This window comes from Brassica napus, chromosome A9, assembly GCF_020379485.1.
Source record: "Brassica napus cultivar Da-Ae chromosome A9, Da-Ae, whole genome shotgun sequence".
NCBI lineage: Eukaryota > Viridiplantae > Streptophyta > Magnoliopsida > Brassicales > Brassicaceae > Brassica > Brassica napus.
Window position 1 is genome coordinate 14,079,024 of NC_063442.1, and position 16,565 is coordinate 14,095,588.

Here is a 16,565-nt window from a genome sequence, read left to right on the forward strand (position 1 = left end):
AGAAGTACATCCATCTCAGCTTAGCAAGCAAGTTGCATGATGTCTATAATTGCGACCAGAGACGAAATGCATAAACCAATAAACCACCCTAAAATCTAATATATGTATTTAATAAAAACAATGTTTTTAAACCCGACCCGGATACTGAACCGGACGACTTACTGGGTTGTTGGGTCACTGGATCAACCGCGGATGAACCGCGGGTTAATAAATGAATTAATTTTATTATATAATAATATATCAGCTATGTAAATAAAAATATAGAAACTAAAGTTTAATATTTTGTACATATTTTTTAAAAACATAAAATAATAATTTAGATATGTATATATTTTATGTTTAAAAACATTTAGAAAATACTTAACTTTAATTTTTATATTTTTATTTTCATTTAACATACAAAATATCCAAAAATAGTTTAAACTATTTCAAATTTTCTCTATCAAGGTAAGATGTATAACATCTAAGAAAATAAAGACATAAAATTTATAAATATTTAAATGTCTAATGTGAATAATAAATTAAACTTCAAATACAAAATAAACCAAATGTAAAAGATCATTGTAATAAATTGTCAATATCGAAAATAATCTAACACCAAATCACATCAACTAATTTTGGTTCTCTCTACCATCGTTCATTTTATTTTTTTCAGGTGGCATAGTGAAATCTACATCAAAATCTAAAAATCACAAATATAAAACTGAAAAAGGAAAAGTTAACTTTTTTTTTAATCACCACCTAAGTTCTTAACTGAAAATTTATAATATAAAACATAATCTAAAAACATAATTAAAAACTAATAAAAAAATGTTAAAGTTATTTATTGGTTCAACCGATGGTTCGACCGGTATCGGGTTCCGGGTTTATTGGGTTTTTGCGAGTTTTTGCGGGTTTCTAAATATTGGATTTTTCACAAAACCTAAACCGGATTTTTTCTGGGTCACCGGGTTTACCGGTTCAACTGCGGGTCTGGATCGGGTTTCAAAACACTGCCCTAAAATCTAATATATGTATTTAATAAAAACATTATATTTGGTAAGTTTTCCTCTTCTCAAGTAACCAAATCAATGTTCAAAAAAGAAGTAACGAAATTGAAATTTGACAAAAGTAATTAAAAAAAAACTGGACTCACATTAAAACAATTCTATTGCAATATATGTCTTGGATTCATCCAATCACACACCCGAAGAAAAAGAAAAAAAAAAAAAGAAAAAACCGGTCAGTTGATTAAAATAGTACAAACTGAACCGGCCGGTTAAATAAATCAAGCCTCTAAGAAGCCGGTCATCCTAAGAACGGAGTTGCGGTGACGATTCAGGTCTCTTCCTTTAAGGGCACAAACGGAAAACGCTATTTGCTCTTTCAACCTTCTTTCGACTATCACATGTGGAGGAGTCTTATCCTCCTCCTCCTCCTCCGTCGTTTCCCATTCCGTACGCCGAAAATTATTCACCGGAATACTCATGGGAGATGTTTTCTCCGCAGCCACACGCTGCCTTGTGCCCTTCTCGTCGTTTCTGATGTTAGAGAATCTAGTTTTCTGGTTACACTCTTGGATCGTGGCTTGCTCGGAAAATATAATGTCTGATTCTTCATATTCTTCCGACATTGGAATTTTTCAAAGATAATTTGTGTCCTAACACAAGTAATCAAATATTTAAAGATTCAAAAGAACTGAAAATAGAGTATATTTCCCCGAGAAGATGAGAGAAAGAAGTTAGAGAGATTATCGATGAAGATGGAGAAGCGAATATCGCAATGGGTTAAATGAAATTTATAGACTGAGTCACTGAGACGTTTGTCAAAAGAAGAGAATCTTATGTCTTACACGTAATGATCTACGTATATTAATGTGTATCTATATACATGTGTTTGAATATATACGTGTAGGTGTAGTTAAATCTAGTGTGGCTTGTGATGACGTCGTCACGATACGATCTTTCAATGTGAAATACGTGGAAGCTTCATCATCCTCATGAAGCTTCATCATCACTCACCTCATTGCCATGTATAACTAATTAATTGGCTAATAATTAATTACTTTGGGGTTATTGGCTAATTATTCATGATTTCCAGAGTGTTATTATATTTTAGAAGAACAACTAGGCTAAGTTACACCTATTTGTAAAATAAGTAAATATTAGTACATCGATTTACATTTAAGAGAATGCTCTGATTCATATAAATTAACTTAAAAATCTTTTAAATAGATTTCTTAAAGTACAGAAAAGAGAAAATAGTATAATTTATTTAATTTTGATTATATAGTTATTAATTAAATATAATGTTGAATGTCTAAACATGGCTTCTTAAAATGGTGTGGTTGTTTAAATCTTATCGAACCTTGGAGCTGTTTTGCCATTTTATGGATTTTTCAGTTGAGAATCTTAATTAGTTAATGAGAATAATTTTTTTATTTAACTATTCATGAATATTAAAGCTACAATATTTAAGTATCTCCAACAACAAAATCACAATGATTAGGAAAGAAGCCGAGTCGGTGTGAAGCCATAAAACGAAACTCGCGCGGCGCGTCCGCAGGAAACGCATTACGCGTTTTCCATCTCAAGGTCATGCTCATGGCTCACGCATGTACGTGTTTACACGTTAATCCAATTCTATCCAACACTTATTCCAACACTTGTCATAACACAAGCTAAGTTATCTAAAACGTCCCACAAAAATAACATAGTCAAGCTTTGGGTTCTCTAGTCCACACGTGTTTGTTTTCGCAACAGTCACTTCCTTATGCGATTACTTGGTGGTGTTAGTTAACGGCTTATTCTTTTTGTTGCATGAAATTTTTGCATATTGAATGTTGGTGCTTTTAAAGAACACAGACGGCAAATCGTGTGAGATAACAAATTAAGTTCCACATGGGAGAATTAGACAAATAGTGTTTAATATATAAAGAGATGTCCAACTCTAACTAGGACGAAGTCTTTTGAGAAAGAAACCAAAAGTAAATCCATGCAGACCAGTCTCCTAGGTCCAAAATGGACAATATCGTACTAATCAGATAATATAGAGTTGGACATGAGATTTCACAATCCCAACAATTGGTATCAGAGCGGTTAACAAAAAATCTGCAAGAAGACCAAAATACCTTTCGAGTAGGAATGAGACCCATCAAGTTAGGATTGGGAGGTGTGTGTGGCAGAGATCAAGTCAAAAGATCCTAGAAGTCAGTTGTGGGACACGAGATGAATGTGATTCTTAGTTTGAGGGAGAGAATGTGAGATAACAAACTAAGTTCTACATTGAAAAATTAGACAAATAGTGTCTAATATATAAAGAGATGGTCAACTCTAATTAGGACGAGACCTTTTGGAAAGGAAACCAAAAGTAAATTCATGCGGACCAGCCTCCTAGGCCTAAAGTGGACAATATCGTACTAATCAGATAATATAGAATTGGACATGAGATTTCACGATCCCAACAAATCGTTCAACACAAACTTAGAAAAGGACAAGTCAAAAAGTGGGAAACGATTATAAATTAATGTTGAGAAGTTTTAACGAGCTCTAACAGAAGAGTGGCAAGAGCTTCTCTGAAAAGACATGGGGCATGTTCGTTTCTCCATCCGGCTGAGCCATCTGGATGGAGATGAGAGTTTTGTTCGTTTAGCCACTAAAAGTGCAACTCATCCTGATGGATCATCCAGATGACTTTCAGAAATTTAAGCTTAATTTTAAAGTTCATTCAGCTGAACCAATTTGGACAATTTGGATGGAGATCGTCCATTCAATATGGTATAATGTTTATTATGCCCCTGATGTTATTCACAAATTATAAACCTAAACATAATTTCATTTTGTCACACACGAAAATTGACAAAACCACAAAAAGCATTTTTCCACGAAAACCTAAAAACAAAATTTTCACGCCCAAAACCCTAAAAACGCATTTCCGGACAAAATTGCAAAAACTTGTTTTCCCGCAAAAAATCGCAAAAACGTGTTTTCATGCCAAAATCACAAAAATGCGTTTTCACGCCAAAACCCCAAAACACATTTTTTCGCCAAAACACAAAAACATGTTTTCTCGCCAAAACCACAAAATGTGTTTTCCCGCCAAAACCGAAAAATGTGTTTTCTTATCAAAATGCATTTCCCGCCAAAACTGCAAAACGTGTTCCCCCCCCCCAAATCGCAAAACGTGTTTTCCCGTCAAAACAAATTTTTCTCGCAAAAACCGCAAAAACATATTTTTCCGCCAAAACTTTTTCGCAAAAACCACAAAAACGTATTTTACCGCCAAAACACATTTTCCGCAAAACGTTTTTTCATGCCAAAACTACAAAAACGTGTTTTCACGCCAAAACCGTAAAAACGTGTTTCCCGCCATAACCGTAAAACGTGTTTTCTCGCCAAAACCGAAAATTGTCGTTTTCCTGCCAAAATCGAAAAATTTTGTTTTCCCGCCAAAACTGCAAAAAACGCGTTTCCCACCAAAACCACAAAACGTGTTTTTTTGCCAAAACCAAAAATTGTATTTTCCCGCCAAACCGAAAAATCTTTTTTTCCCGCTAAAACCGAAAAATCGCGTCTTCTCGCCAAAACCGCAAAAATATTTTTTTCCGCCAAAACCAAAAATTGCATTTTCCGCCAAAATCGAAAAAACTTCGTTTTCCCGTCAAAATCGAAAAAACTTCGTTTTCCCGTCAAAATCGAAAAATCTCATTTTCCGTCAAAACTGAAAAATTTCGTTTTCCGCCAAAACCGAAGTTATAGTCGGTTTATTATTAATACTATTTTTATTTTGAAACTAAAGTTTTTTTTTAAATACATGTTTATCAATTTTTTTGTTTATTAGAAGTTATTATTGTAGTAAAATTTTAACATATGATTAAATCAACACAAAGGTATTTTGGTAACTTGTTTAGTAAACTCATTTGGATGGAAATAAAGATAAAAAAACAAACATAAGATCCATTTAGATGATTCATCTTGATGAGCTATCTGGATGGACAAATAAACAGTCACAAAAATTTGAATGGATCATCTGGATAGATCATACAAATGAATCATTTGGATGAGTCACAAAAATTTGAATGAATCATCTGGACAGATCATACAAATGAATCATTTAGATGAAGATGAAAGAAGGTGAAACGAACAGCCCCATATTCTCTTATTGCTTTGAACATTCTCCTGCGTGCCTAGCGGAATTTTGATTTTGAAGAAAGTTTCTTGAAACCTAGTATAACTTTATGGATGACGTGTTTTTCTTTTTCTGATGATTTTTGTTACGCGGTACAATATTTGTCGGGTTTTTTTATCAACTCAAACCAAGCCCAATTCCATTTCATGGGCCAACTCCACTTACTGCATGTGTGTCTTCTTCTTTAGGCTGATGAAACACAATAGTGATGATTAGGCATGCACATTCGAATATCCATATATATATACATCGGATTTTTTGAATATCAATTATTTTGGGTTTTGAAAAAAATCATATTCAAATATTATAAAAGTTGGGTCTTCCCGGATACGAGGTTCATAATTTAACTAAAATAACCAAACTACCATTTGATACGGGTAGGGGCCAGCTCAAGGTATATACGTGTTCTTAGGCAAAAAAATCTCTAGACTATATTTGTGAAGTAATTTTGCCATATATCCTTTCTACACTTATTTTTACAAAATAAATGATGACATGGCTAACAAGATTGATGACATAACTTATAGTTAATATGACATGGATAATCACATTTATTACTGACATATATTTTTGGTAAACTTTATAGAATATGACAATAACTAATACATTACATTTAATATTGATTTATATTTTTATTAAACTTTTTAAAATATGGTAATAGTTCATAAATCCTCACTAAAATAAATATATTGAAATATGCATTATAAATTTTGAAATACATTATTTAATTTTATTTTTATAATTATACAATTTTTATTACTAATATTTTCAAAATTTTCTACATCTTTTTCAAAAAATTAAAAAATTGTTAATCATAATTTCATTAGTTTCTTTTAGATATCTACAAATTTTATAAATATTGTTTAGTTCTAATTTTTAATCTATATGATTTTTAGTAATTTTATACAAATTGATTTAATACATTTAACCAAAATAAATGGATAAAAATGTTTATCTAAGATTCGAATTTTAAATATATTACATATATATATTATTAAATGTAATTTAAAATAAACAAAATTATTTTTTTCTTAATTTTATGCTTAAATAATCAACGTTATATTAAATATTAGTCAAAAATAATAAAATATATAATATAAATAAATTTTATTTTAAATATAATTTAACTTTTAAAAAATGTATCACTGCACATGGTGCAGAAAAACACTTAGTTATATATATATATATATATATATATAGGCAATTTAATTTTTGTGGACCTTTATCACTAATTATTTAAAAAAAAAATTAGATTCTTCTTTAACATTACTAGGGGTGTGGCTCCGCACAATTGTGGGGATGTTGACAAACAGGAGCGGATCTAGAAAACAATAAAACATGGAACACCATATATAAATAATAAATACATATATTATTAAATAAAATTAAATAACATATTTTGAAAAATTACAATCATTTATAGAAAATTAAATTAATTTTTAAAATTTTATATATAATTATAATGTATCAAATAAAATCAATAAATCATTTATAAGCTTAAATATTAATTTTAATGAATATTAAAAATAATATGTTTCACATAATAATTCAATATAAAATTTTAGTTTTTTTATTTAAGTCTAATTCCTAAATTAAACTTAATTAAAATAATTGTTTGAGTAAATTTTAAATAAATTTTATATTTCTGAAGAAACATATATTAAATAAAATAAAATAAAAAATTAAAGAAAAAAAAGTTTAGGTAACACAAAAGCAAAAAAAGAAAAAAAAATTTTGTGACAAAGTGATTTAAAGTGTTTAAAATTTTGAAAGACTAAAAACAAAGTTAAAAGAGGAAAATAGTTTAGGAAACACAAAAACAAAAGTAAAAGGGAAAAATATTTCTTGACAAAGTGATTAAAAGTGTTTTATTTTAGTCTAATTGTTAAAAGCAAACTGAATAAAAATAATAATTTGAGTAAATTTTACATAAATGATATATTTTGAAGAAACTTATACAAAAAAAAAAGAAAAGAAAAACAATTATAAAAAGAAAAATAGTTTAGGTAACACAAAAACAAAGGTAAAAAGGAAATATAGTTTGTGAAAGTGATTAAAAGTGTTTTTTTTTAAAAAAAAGGAAAAAAAGATGAGAAAGGGAGGCTCGAACTTGAATTGGGTGGTGCATCTTTAGACATGAATATGCAAGAGAGCTATTACTTTCTTCATGTTCATAATTACACAAAAGTTTATATTATTGAGCATGTGGCACGTGCCACACCCACTATGTGTGTGGGTACGCCCCTGTTGACAAATACATATGTAGTTGTAGTTTTGAAATTTAAGTTTGGGTCGACGACCTATTTCCACACCATAACTATCATATAGTAACAGATCCACACAAACTTTCAACCTCGTCATAATTAGACACAATTAAACTTTCTCAACCTATTTCCACCCAATTTTAAAGATCGAAACTCGTTTCCACACAAACGAAGATTGAGGTTGGTTTTGATAGTTTATAACGTTAACCGATATTAAACCCGATGGTATCGGTTGATATTGGTACGACGCGACCCAGACGAAGATCCAACTTAAAATCGAATAGTATCCGACCCGAACCACTATTAGTCTTCTCCACATCGATTTTCCCTTTTGGAACCCTAGAATCAAAAAAAAAAATAGAGAACAAAACAGAGTGAGAAACCCAGAAAAGATGAGTAACGAATCTGGAAATTCGAGTGGAACCTCTGCCGGTCGAGCAAGAGGTAGGGTCGTTGGTGTGCCAAAGAGATGTTGGTGTGGGGAATTGGTGGTGTCGTTGATGTCCAAGTCTACAGCAAATCCTTACAGGAAATACTATCGATGTGCATTTGCGGCTGAGAAAAGGGTTAGTTTACCCTTTATATGAACGCCATTGTTCTTGTTCATGTGTGGGTTAATAGAATCAAAAAGTATAAAGTGACAGACCTTATGTCTTTGTTTGTAGCTGAGTAACGATAATCACACATACAAATGGGTTGATGAGGCGTTGGTTGATGAGGCAGAAGCATTGAAAATTCAATTAGGCAGACTTGAGCAGACAATAGTTCATGAGCGTGCAGAAGAAGAGAGAAAGAGGTTTGCAGAGTTTGAAATGAAGTTAGAGACAGAGGTTTTTAACAGAATGGAAGATGCCATTACTCAAGCCAAATGGGAGATCAAGAAAGTGATGGGGATTGTTGTTTTAGGATGCTTGAGCATGGTTGTGGTATCTAAGCTAATATAGCTTCAGTTTGATAAATGTGCTTTGTTTAGGATGTCGTTTCCAAGAATGAAAGATACCATGAATTTGTTTTGTTAAGTGTGTGTTTGTAAGATGTTGGAAGACAAAAGTATGTTATTTTAGATGTTCTAGTTATTTTTATGTCATAAGAATCTCGAGAAACAAAATCTAAAAGCAATTAAAATATCATACATTGATTTCAAACCTAACAAAAGAGAGTTTGAACACACCAAAAGAGAGTTTGAACACACCAAAAGAGAGTTTAAAAACCATGATAATAGACCACAATGCCGAGAAACAAGGTCCTAGAACCCGGAAAAAGTAAGACCACAATGCCGAGAAACAAGGTCCTAGTACCTAAAAGCAAGAAACAAGGCCCTAGAACCACAAAAAAAAATATTTCCTTCACTTCTTCACTTCACATTAATCCGAGAATTTCCACTTCTTCACTTCACTTCATTCCTTCTTCACTTCAAAACTTCTTAGGATGAGTGTTTTGAGTGGAAACACCTTGAGAAGATTCAGGCTGAGAAGAGTCACCACTTAAAAAAGGCTGAAATAACACATACCATAAACAAGAGAAATCAAACACAGCACACACCATAAACACAAAACGACATACACCAAGAGAAATCAGAAACTCACCTTTTTTGGATTCTTTTTATGGAATCTGGCGTTGTGATTGGCTTCACCACATATTCCGCAATGCATGATTCGCTTTAAGAACTTCTCCTTCTTTTTCACTGGTGATTCATTCACTCCTTTTTTTCTCTTTTTATCTGCTTTGGTTTCCTTCTTTCGGCCTGGTTGATCTGGTGGCGGAGGTTCAATGATTGGTGGTTCTGGTCCCACGGGCCAGAACTTTGCTCCCCGCAACGGAACAATCCCTTCAGCATATGTTTGCCTCCAAGTAGTTGTCCTAAACCAGTGAACCACAAAGTCTTGAGCTTCCAATCCTCTTGTCGTCATCACTCCATATGCGTGCTCACAAGGAATCCCTGTAATCTCCCATCTCCTACAACTGCAAGTTCTATTTACCAAGCTCACTCTATGTGCACATCCATGAAGAGTCGAAGAATATGTCATGTTCGTCGACGGGTTCACCGTGCATGCCGAAGCCTTCTCATGCAAAGTCTCCAGCATGTCAATCACATATGGTGTGCAAAGACCTTCGTGGCTGCTGGCAATGACATCCCTTTTTGCTATTCGAACCATTGCTAATCGAGCAATTGTTTCCAACATCGGTACAAAAGGCTTCTCTCGAGCTTTACCTATTGAGTTGTTAAATGATTCAGTTGAGTTGTTCTCGACGTCCTCACAAAAGGGTCCGAGCTTGTAGAATGCCCTACACCACTTCTCGGGCTTTGACTTCATCACATCATCATAAACGTCTCGATCGTAGCTAAATATGTCCAACAGATTTGCTCTATAGTCTCCCTCGTTGTAGCTCCAAGCAAGGTTCCAAATCTTTGGCTTCATCTCAGGTTTCTTCCCATATTTTTTTTTCAAGTTACCGTAGATGTGTCTCACACACATTCTATGCTCAATAAGCGGCAGCTCTGTCTTCACAGCCGCAATCAACCCTTTTTGACGATCAGAAACCATGAAATAGCCGTCTCCTTCATTTAATCCTAGATCAACCTTGATCTTCCTCACAAACCACAACCAGTTAACCTTGTTTTCAACTTGTACCACAGCCCATGCGATTGGGTAAATCGCGTTATCAGCATCCCGTCCCAAAGCCACCAGCAACTGTCCCTTCATCCTAGACTTTAAAAAACAGCCATCAACTCCTATTAGAGGCCTGCAAGTTTCTTTCCAATTTCTTCTAATGATGTCAAAGCAGACATAAAATCTGTTAAAGACATCAACCTCATCGTCATTACGCACGCAGTCAAGCTCAACAGAAGAATTCACATTCGATTCCCTTATCTCACTGCAGTAATCACGCAACCTTCCAAACTGCTCATCATACTCTCTTTCAATCCATCTGAGCGCTTTATTCCTAGCATGTTGACATTGCGGCCTTGTTACTCTGATCTTCCATTTCTCCATAATCAGCTCCTCAATCTTCATCGGCATAAAATACTCAGGTTCTTCTCTGATCTTATCAACGAACAAGCGAGCTATTGCGGGTACTTTGAGCATCTCACATGTGCCAGTAGGAACACAGCTATGATCTTTCTTCAGTATCTTCACCTGCCATTTATTAGGAGACTTTCCTGAGGTTGAGCAGTATATACGCCATGAGCAGCCTTTACCTTCACACACAAACCCAATCTTTGTTTTATCATATCGATTCTGCTTGATGTTCCGACCCATTTTCAGAGCATAGTCCAGCACTGCCTCCTTAAACGCAATCCCACTAATGAAGACTTGCCCTACATACAGCTCTCCATTGCCTCTCTTTATATCATTACGCTGATATACCGTCTTTTGAATTTCCTCTCCCTCTTCTTCACTATCATCCTCTGTCTCTGGATAGAAATTATGCTTCACTCGAGGTTCATCAACCCAAGTCATTACTTCTTTCTCAATTTCATAGTCATTGCGCTCTCTTCTATTTTCACCATCAGAGTCAACATCAGGAGCTTCAACATCGGGACTCTCTGACCGGAATTCAGGAACTTCAACTTCGGGACTCTTTGACTCTAATTCAGGAACGTCATGCCAATCAACAGGCACATCAACACAAGATTCCATTCTTAATTTCTGGAAAAAGAAGATGATGAACACAATTGTTAATGTATGGAATCGAAACCAAAAGAGACAAACGAAGAAGAAGGGTGTAGAACTCACCTTGTTTCTTCAGTTTCGACGGCTGGAACCAACCGGAGTAGGGATGGCGTGGCTTAATCTTCTGTTTCAATGGCGCTTCTTTTCGTCGGGAGAGAGACAACGACATACACGATTTGGGATTTTTTTTTTTTTAATTCTAGGGTTTCCGGGTCGGGTTAGAGGGTTTAATTCGAAATTTGGGTTAACTGATCCTTTATATTGGTTAACCCTTTCTAATCGGGTCATTTTGGTATAATTAGGTTAACTATTGGTTAATGTTTTATTCAAAGCCTAATTAACCAACAGTAAACCGTTTTGTGTGGATTTTAGATCATTTCTTAATTTTGTGTGGAAACGAGTTTCGATCTTTAAAATTGGGTGGAAATAGGTTGAGAAAGTTTAATTGTGTCTAATTATGACGAGGTTGAAAGTTTGTGTGGATCTGTTACTATATGATAGTTATGGTGTGGAAATAGGTCGTCGACCCTTTAAGTTTCTTCTATTGTTGAAGATGGAAAAACAATATAATAGGCTGTTGTATGTGAGAAAGTCAAAGTTTAGTATGAAATGTGAGGAAAAGAGGGAAATGAGTAATTGTGTGTGTAGAATGTTTAAGTTTGTATATCTCATTAAACGCAAATATATATGAAGAGAACGGCCGCCAAGGCAAAGAATATCTCATTCCTTCATGTTGATTGCGTTATGATTTTATCATGTATATAACATGTTATGCATTTTGTTTCAACCATAGTAAATATAACGTCAACCTTTTTTAAACTATTAAATCATAGAAATAGTTCTCCCCTGATGAGGTACTTAGTCGTAAATGGGTTTTTAATAACTTGCAAATAAGGAATTGGTAAGTAATTTTAAAAAAATTAAAGTGACAGAAGCAAAGTTGGGTTGACGGTTTGAAAGCTTTGTAACTTCACTCACGTGGCGTTTGTGGCCACCCTCGTTGTCCTTAACATTGGATGGATTTGGGTCATCTCCTTGACCTTCATTCTCGTTGCTGGCAGAATCGGATATTTGGCCAGTTTCCCCTCCAACAAATGGAGCTTCAGTGGTGTTGAAAGTCTGGAAAACAGTTAAACTTGTATTAGTCTAACATGGATTTTATGATAATGGTCATGAGAAATTATAGTATAACACCTCGTGGTTGATGTGGTCACTGGTTCCAGAAACAGTGAAGGTACGGTGGTTTTGTTTGAAATTATATTGTGTCACACGTATCTGGAAAACAAATTATTTCCCAGCAAGTTCCACAAGGCATAGTTGGAATTCCTCGCCGAGACCACCATTCATCTGCAGCGGGTGTAAGAATTAATTAGCTGTAAAATGGTTATTACAGTGCTATACTTTAAACTAAGTTTGTGTGAATCAAAAAACATACCTCATTTAGAGTCAAAGCAGCTGCATTTATTTTTTGTGAGTTTAAGCATTTTTCTGTCGAAGACCACAAAAGTGGCATTGTTTTATGTTCATTAATTTTCTTGATAACACTATGTAGAATATTGCTGTTTTTCCTTGGAATGTTCCCTGTGAGACGCAAGTTAATTCTGTAAAAATCTCAAATAAAGAGAAGTGAAACTGAAACTATGTCCTTCATACCATTTCATTACAAACCATTTTCAAGCAAAAATAGTATTAGAAAAATCTTAGCATAACATAAGCCTCAATCTTTCTTCACATCTACTGCTCCGTCTTTTTCTCTGTTGCCTTCTTCCACAATGTTTTTGTTTCTTTTGTCTCTTCCATAATTTCACCCTCTAGATTATTATCTTCTTCTGCAACAGCAGGAAAACAACTCATCACTACTACCAAAATCTAACCATCAACTACATTTGACTCCTTTAAACAACACCAAGTCAATATCCTTCCTATACATGGTCCAAAACCTTACCTTAACATCTTCTGCATTTTGTTTCAAGCATGCATAATATAACGTTAACACATTTTAACTATTAAATTATAGAAATTATTCCTCTCCTATGAGGTATGTAGCCGTAAATGGCTTTTTCAAAAACTTGGAAACATGAAAAATATTGCAAAATCCGAAATAAGAAATGCATAGTAATTTAAAGAATTGCAAAGAGACCGAAGCAGAGTTGGGTTGACGGTTTCACAGTTTTGTAACTTCACTCACGGGGGTGCTTGCGGCTACCCTACTTTCCCTTAAGACCGGATGGATTTGGGTCATCGCCTTGACCTTAAACCTCGTTGCTGGCAGAAGCCGATGCTTGGCAGCTTCCCCTCCAACAAATGGAGCTTCATTGGTGTTGAAAGTCTGGAAAACATATGAACATGTGTTAGTATAGCATGACTTTTATGATTAAAATTCCTGAGAATTATATCATAATACCTCGGGGTTGATGTGGTCACTGATACCAGCAACAGTGAAAGTGCGGTGGTGTGGGATGAAATTTAACGGTGTCACACATATTTGGAAAACAATTTTTTTCCAGCATGTTCTTCAAAGCATTGTGGGAGTTGTTCACCAAACAATAAATTGGATAGTATAGCTGATTTGTTTTATGTTCAGTAATAAATCATCTATAATAATTTATACAAAAAATAACCAAACGAAAATACGAAACAAATCTGAGAGTTCTAAGTTTGTGGTTGCAAAAGCTTGGAGATGGTCAAACTTCCTCAGCATGAATTTCTGCACAGCCATAGATGAGGGTCAAGTCGTTAGAAGATCACAAACATACATAAAGGGCTTTATGGTTCTTATAATTTTTCAGTCGAGATCAAGAAACTGTTAGGAAAATCAACGATTTATTTATTTTTACATTATGAAAGCAAAACATGACTGAAACCGTAGAATAACAGAGATATACTTATTAACTTTTCCCACTCACCTTGTGTAAATGGTGAAGAATGGAGCTCTCATGACGTAACAATTCCATGGCAGCTTCCAACTCCCAAGCTGAATATAAAATAAGTAAGTTTGTCAAAAATAGTTCACAATCAGTGCTGCATCACATAACCAGATTAAACTATCGTGTAGCTCGCTTACTGACACACAAATTCTGCATCAAATATTACCCATCACGATATAGAAACCAAATCATAAGCGAGTTGTTTTATAAAATTAACATCCAGCAACTAAAGGATTCCATCAGCACATCAAAGGCTTCAGCTTTTTAGTACATGACTTAAAATTTCAAGGAATCATGTTCATATACTTTTTCTTAATCATGCAACCCCACAATGAATTGTAACTTTGTTTTGCTAATAAAATTATAACAATTGACCATGAACAAATCAGACCAAGCGGATTTCATCAAATCAAAACACTCATCACAAAACAATCACTACACAGAGGCGTTTTCTTTTTTTTCAGTCAATAATTCAAACGTGTATTCAATGGGACAAAACTATATTAATCAAAAAACTAAAAGCAAAATAGAAGGTTAAAAAGGTACCTGAGAGATAAGCATGGAGCGCCGAAGCTGATCGTTAATATCTATGAATCAGCAGCACCAGCTTCTATATATCTTCCTCTTTTTATCAACATCATCTCAAGACCAATTAGGAGGCCTTCCAGATTCGGTCTTCTCAGCTCGCCTCCGGGAAGAATGTCGTTGAGAAGGAGAATAGCCGGAGCCGTTGATGAATGTGCCATTGCGAAGGATCTAGCGATTCTTTGCCATGCAATCATCGTGTTTTTTCAGCTTCTCTTTTGTGTATGGGTCAAGAGGTAGAAGCCTCTGAAATATATAGGAGAAAGGAGGGGAACTGAAGAGACGGAATGCATTTTGATTGTTACGTACAAGAAACGAAGAGGTCGGAATCGTTACAGAGTTTAATGTGAATAACAATTATTGTTGAATTTAAAGAAAACATTGAACGACAGGGGAGGTAAAGAGATGAGAAGAGAAACTTTGCAGATTAAGAGAAACGGGGACGGCAAGTTCAGCTGTGGAAGAAGGAAAACGATGAAGCCCCTAATCGACGAAAGTACAAAACGCGGCGTTTACTTGATTTACCTTTTTATCGGACCGAACGGAGAATCAGACCAAACTATTATTTTCTTATTTTTATCAAACCAAAACATGGATAATCAGACCAAACTACAAATCATTCGGCCGAGAAAACCAAAAAGTAGGCGGCCCCACAATCATCAAAAATGCATACGTGGATGCTCTTAGAAGAGAGGAAAGTGTGGCATTCATTTTTGTTAAAAAATGTTTGGGCTCCGAAGCTCATGCCCCCTTGCCCCCATGTCCTAAGCCCGCCTTGGATTCGTGTACTTAACCAAAATAACAAAAGTACTCATTAGGCATATTTCAAATTGGTTATTTTATGTGAAAGGAAACATGGATACAATTTGATTTAGATATTTTGTATCTTAAGTATTTTTTTTTTGACGCTGATTTATTAAGATATTACAATTATGATATGAAAAAGATTACATAGACGATTCGACAATCGACAATACTCTCTGTCTTATGAAGACATACGCCTAACTGCATCACCTGAGCCGTCCTATGAAGATCCACGCCTGGCCAGATTTATTTGCACCATGTTGAAGATCCCTTGTATGTTTTTCTTATGTAGTCTGCATAATTGTTTAATAAACCGCTCTCTCCGGAACTTGAAACCTGGATTTCCTGTAATCTGCAATAAATTGCATAGTCTGGGATTCGAACCCCAGACCTGGATGTAGAAGCCTTTAAACCTTAACCAATAAGTTAGGATGCTTCCACGGTTCCACCATCTTAAGTATCTATTTTATCCATAAATACTTAAAACAACTAATATATCTTATTGTAATTTAATTTTAGATATTAATATTATTATAATTATGACTAAAATTTATGTTTGAATATGTTGGATACTCATTCGGTTTTCGATGTAGGTTAAATTCGATATCGATTTTCAGGTTTTGAAAAAGAACATGCTGAAACCGGGTCCAATCGAATTTGATATCTTATTTTTTGGTTCGAAGTCAGTTTTTTGGTGTGGTTATTATGTCCAGCCTTAGTGATGACAATGAAAGTGTTTCTTTGATTTTTTTCTGACAAAGAAAATACGGAATACTAGAGAGTGAGTTACAAAAAAGTTATTTCTTTCTTTCACTTTAACCATGGTAAAATCCCAAAATTTTGTTTAAGTAGTTCTCCTTTCCAATATTTAGAAAACAAAAATCTGGTGTCATTTGTTTTTTTTCATTTTAATTTGAAAAGATTTATATACTTTTTGAGTCTAGAGGCTTCATCTTGTGTTAGCTCAGCCGGAAAACCGTTGATGCTGTATTTGTATGATTGTAGCAATCGAATAGCAAAAATTGACGTCTTCCTTGATTCCTTGGCAGATAGAAGATAAATTAGATGGGGGCTCATGCCCCCGTACGTTAAACCTTTTGTCCGCCTCTGGTTTTATCATCTTTTTGTGACTCCAAAATAGG

At 34.3% G+C, this 16,565-nt stretch overlaps 3 protein-coding genes across 5 annotated transcripts; 1 reads left to right on the forward strand and 2 right to left on the reverse strand.

The window, feature by feature from the left end:
- Positions 1 to 1,114: 1,114 nt before the first annotated feature.
- Positions 1,115 to 1,831, reverse strand: LOC111200549. Its single transcript, XM_022691768.2, has one exon. The coding sequence runs from the start codon at positions 1,610 to 1,612 to the stop codon at positions 1,268 to 1,270; it is 345 nt and encodes a 114-aa protein (XP_022547489.1). The 5' UTR covers positions 1,613 to 1,831; the 3' UTR covers positions 1,115 to 1,267.
- A 5,054-nt stretch (positions 1,832 to 6,885) lies between these two features.
- LOC106366746 lies at positions 6,886 to 15,487 on the reverse strand. 3 transcript variants are annotated; one of them, XM_048740645.1, is made up of 7 exons: positions 14,581 to 15,487; positions 14,014 to 14,081; positions 13,512 to 13,814; positions 13,296 to 13,436; positions 12,543 to 12,936; positions 12,302 to 12,454; positions 6,886 to 12,226 (listed from the first exon to the last, which is right to left on the reverse strand). In XM_048740645.1, exon 7 carries the CDS (start codon positions 11,072 to 11,074, stop codon positions 9,005 to 9,007), a length of 2,070 nt encoding a protein of 689 aa, XP_048596602.1. In that variant the 5' UTR covers positions 11,075 to 12,226; positions 12,302 to 12,454; positions 12,543 to 12,936; positions 13,296 to 13,436; positions 13,512 to 13,814; positions 14,014 to 14,081; positions 14,581 to 15,487; the 3' UTR covers positions 6,886 to 9,004. The 3 variants fall into 3 exon arrangements, with proteins under 3 accessions (XP_048596602.1, XP_048596601.1, XP_048596600.1); XM_048740644.1 differs by having other exon boundaries at positions 13,248 to 13,436; positions 14,581 to 15,486; XM_048740643.1 differs by having other exon boundaries at positions 12,543 to 13,436; positions 14,581 to 15,484.
- Positions 7,823 to 8,374, forward strand: LOC106380413 (uncharacterized protein At4g04775-like). The gene is made up of 2 exons (XM_013820167.2): positions 7,823 to 7,996; positions 8,096 to 8,374. Exons 1-2 carry the CDS (start codon positions 7,823 to 7,825, stop codon positions 8,372 to 8,374), a joined length of 453 nt encoding a protein of 150 aa, XP_013675621.2.
- Positions 15,488 to 16,565: the final 1,078 nt, after the last annotated feature.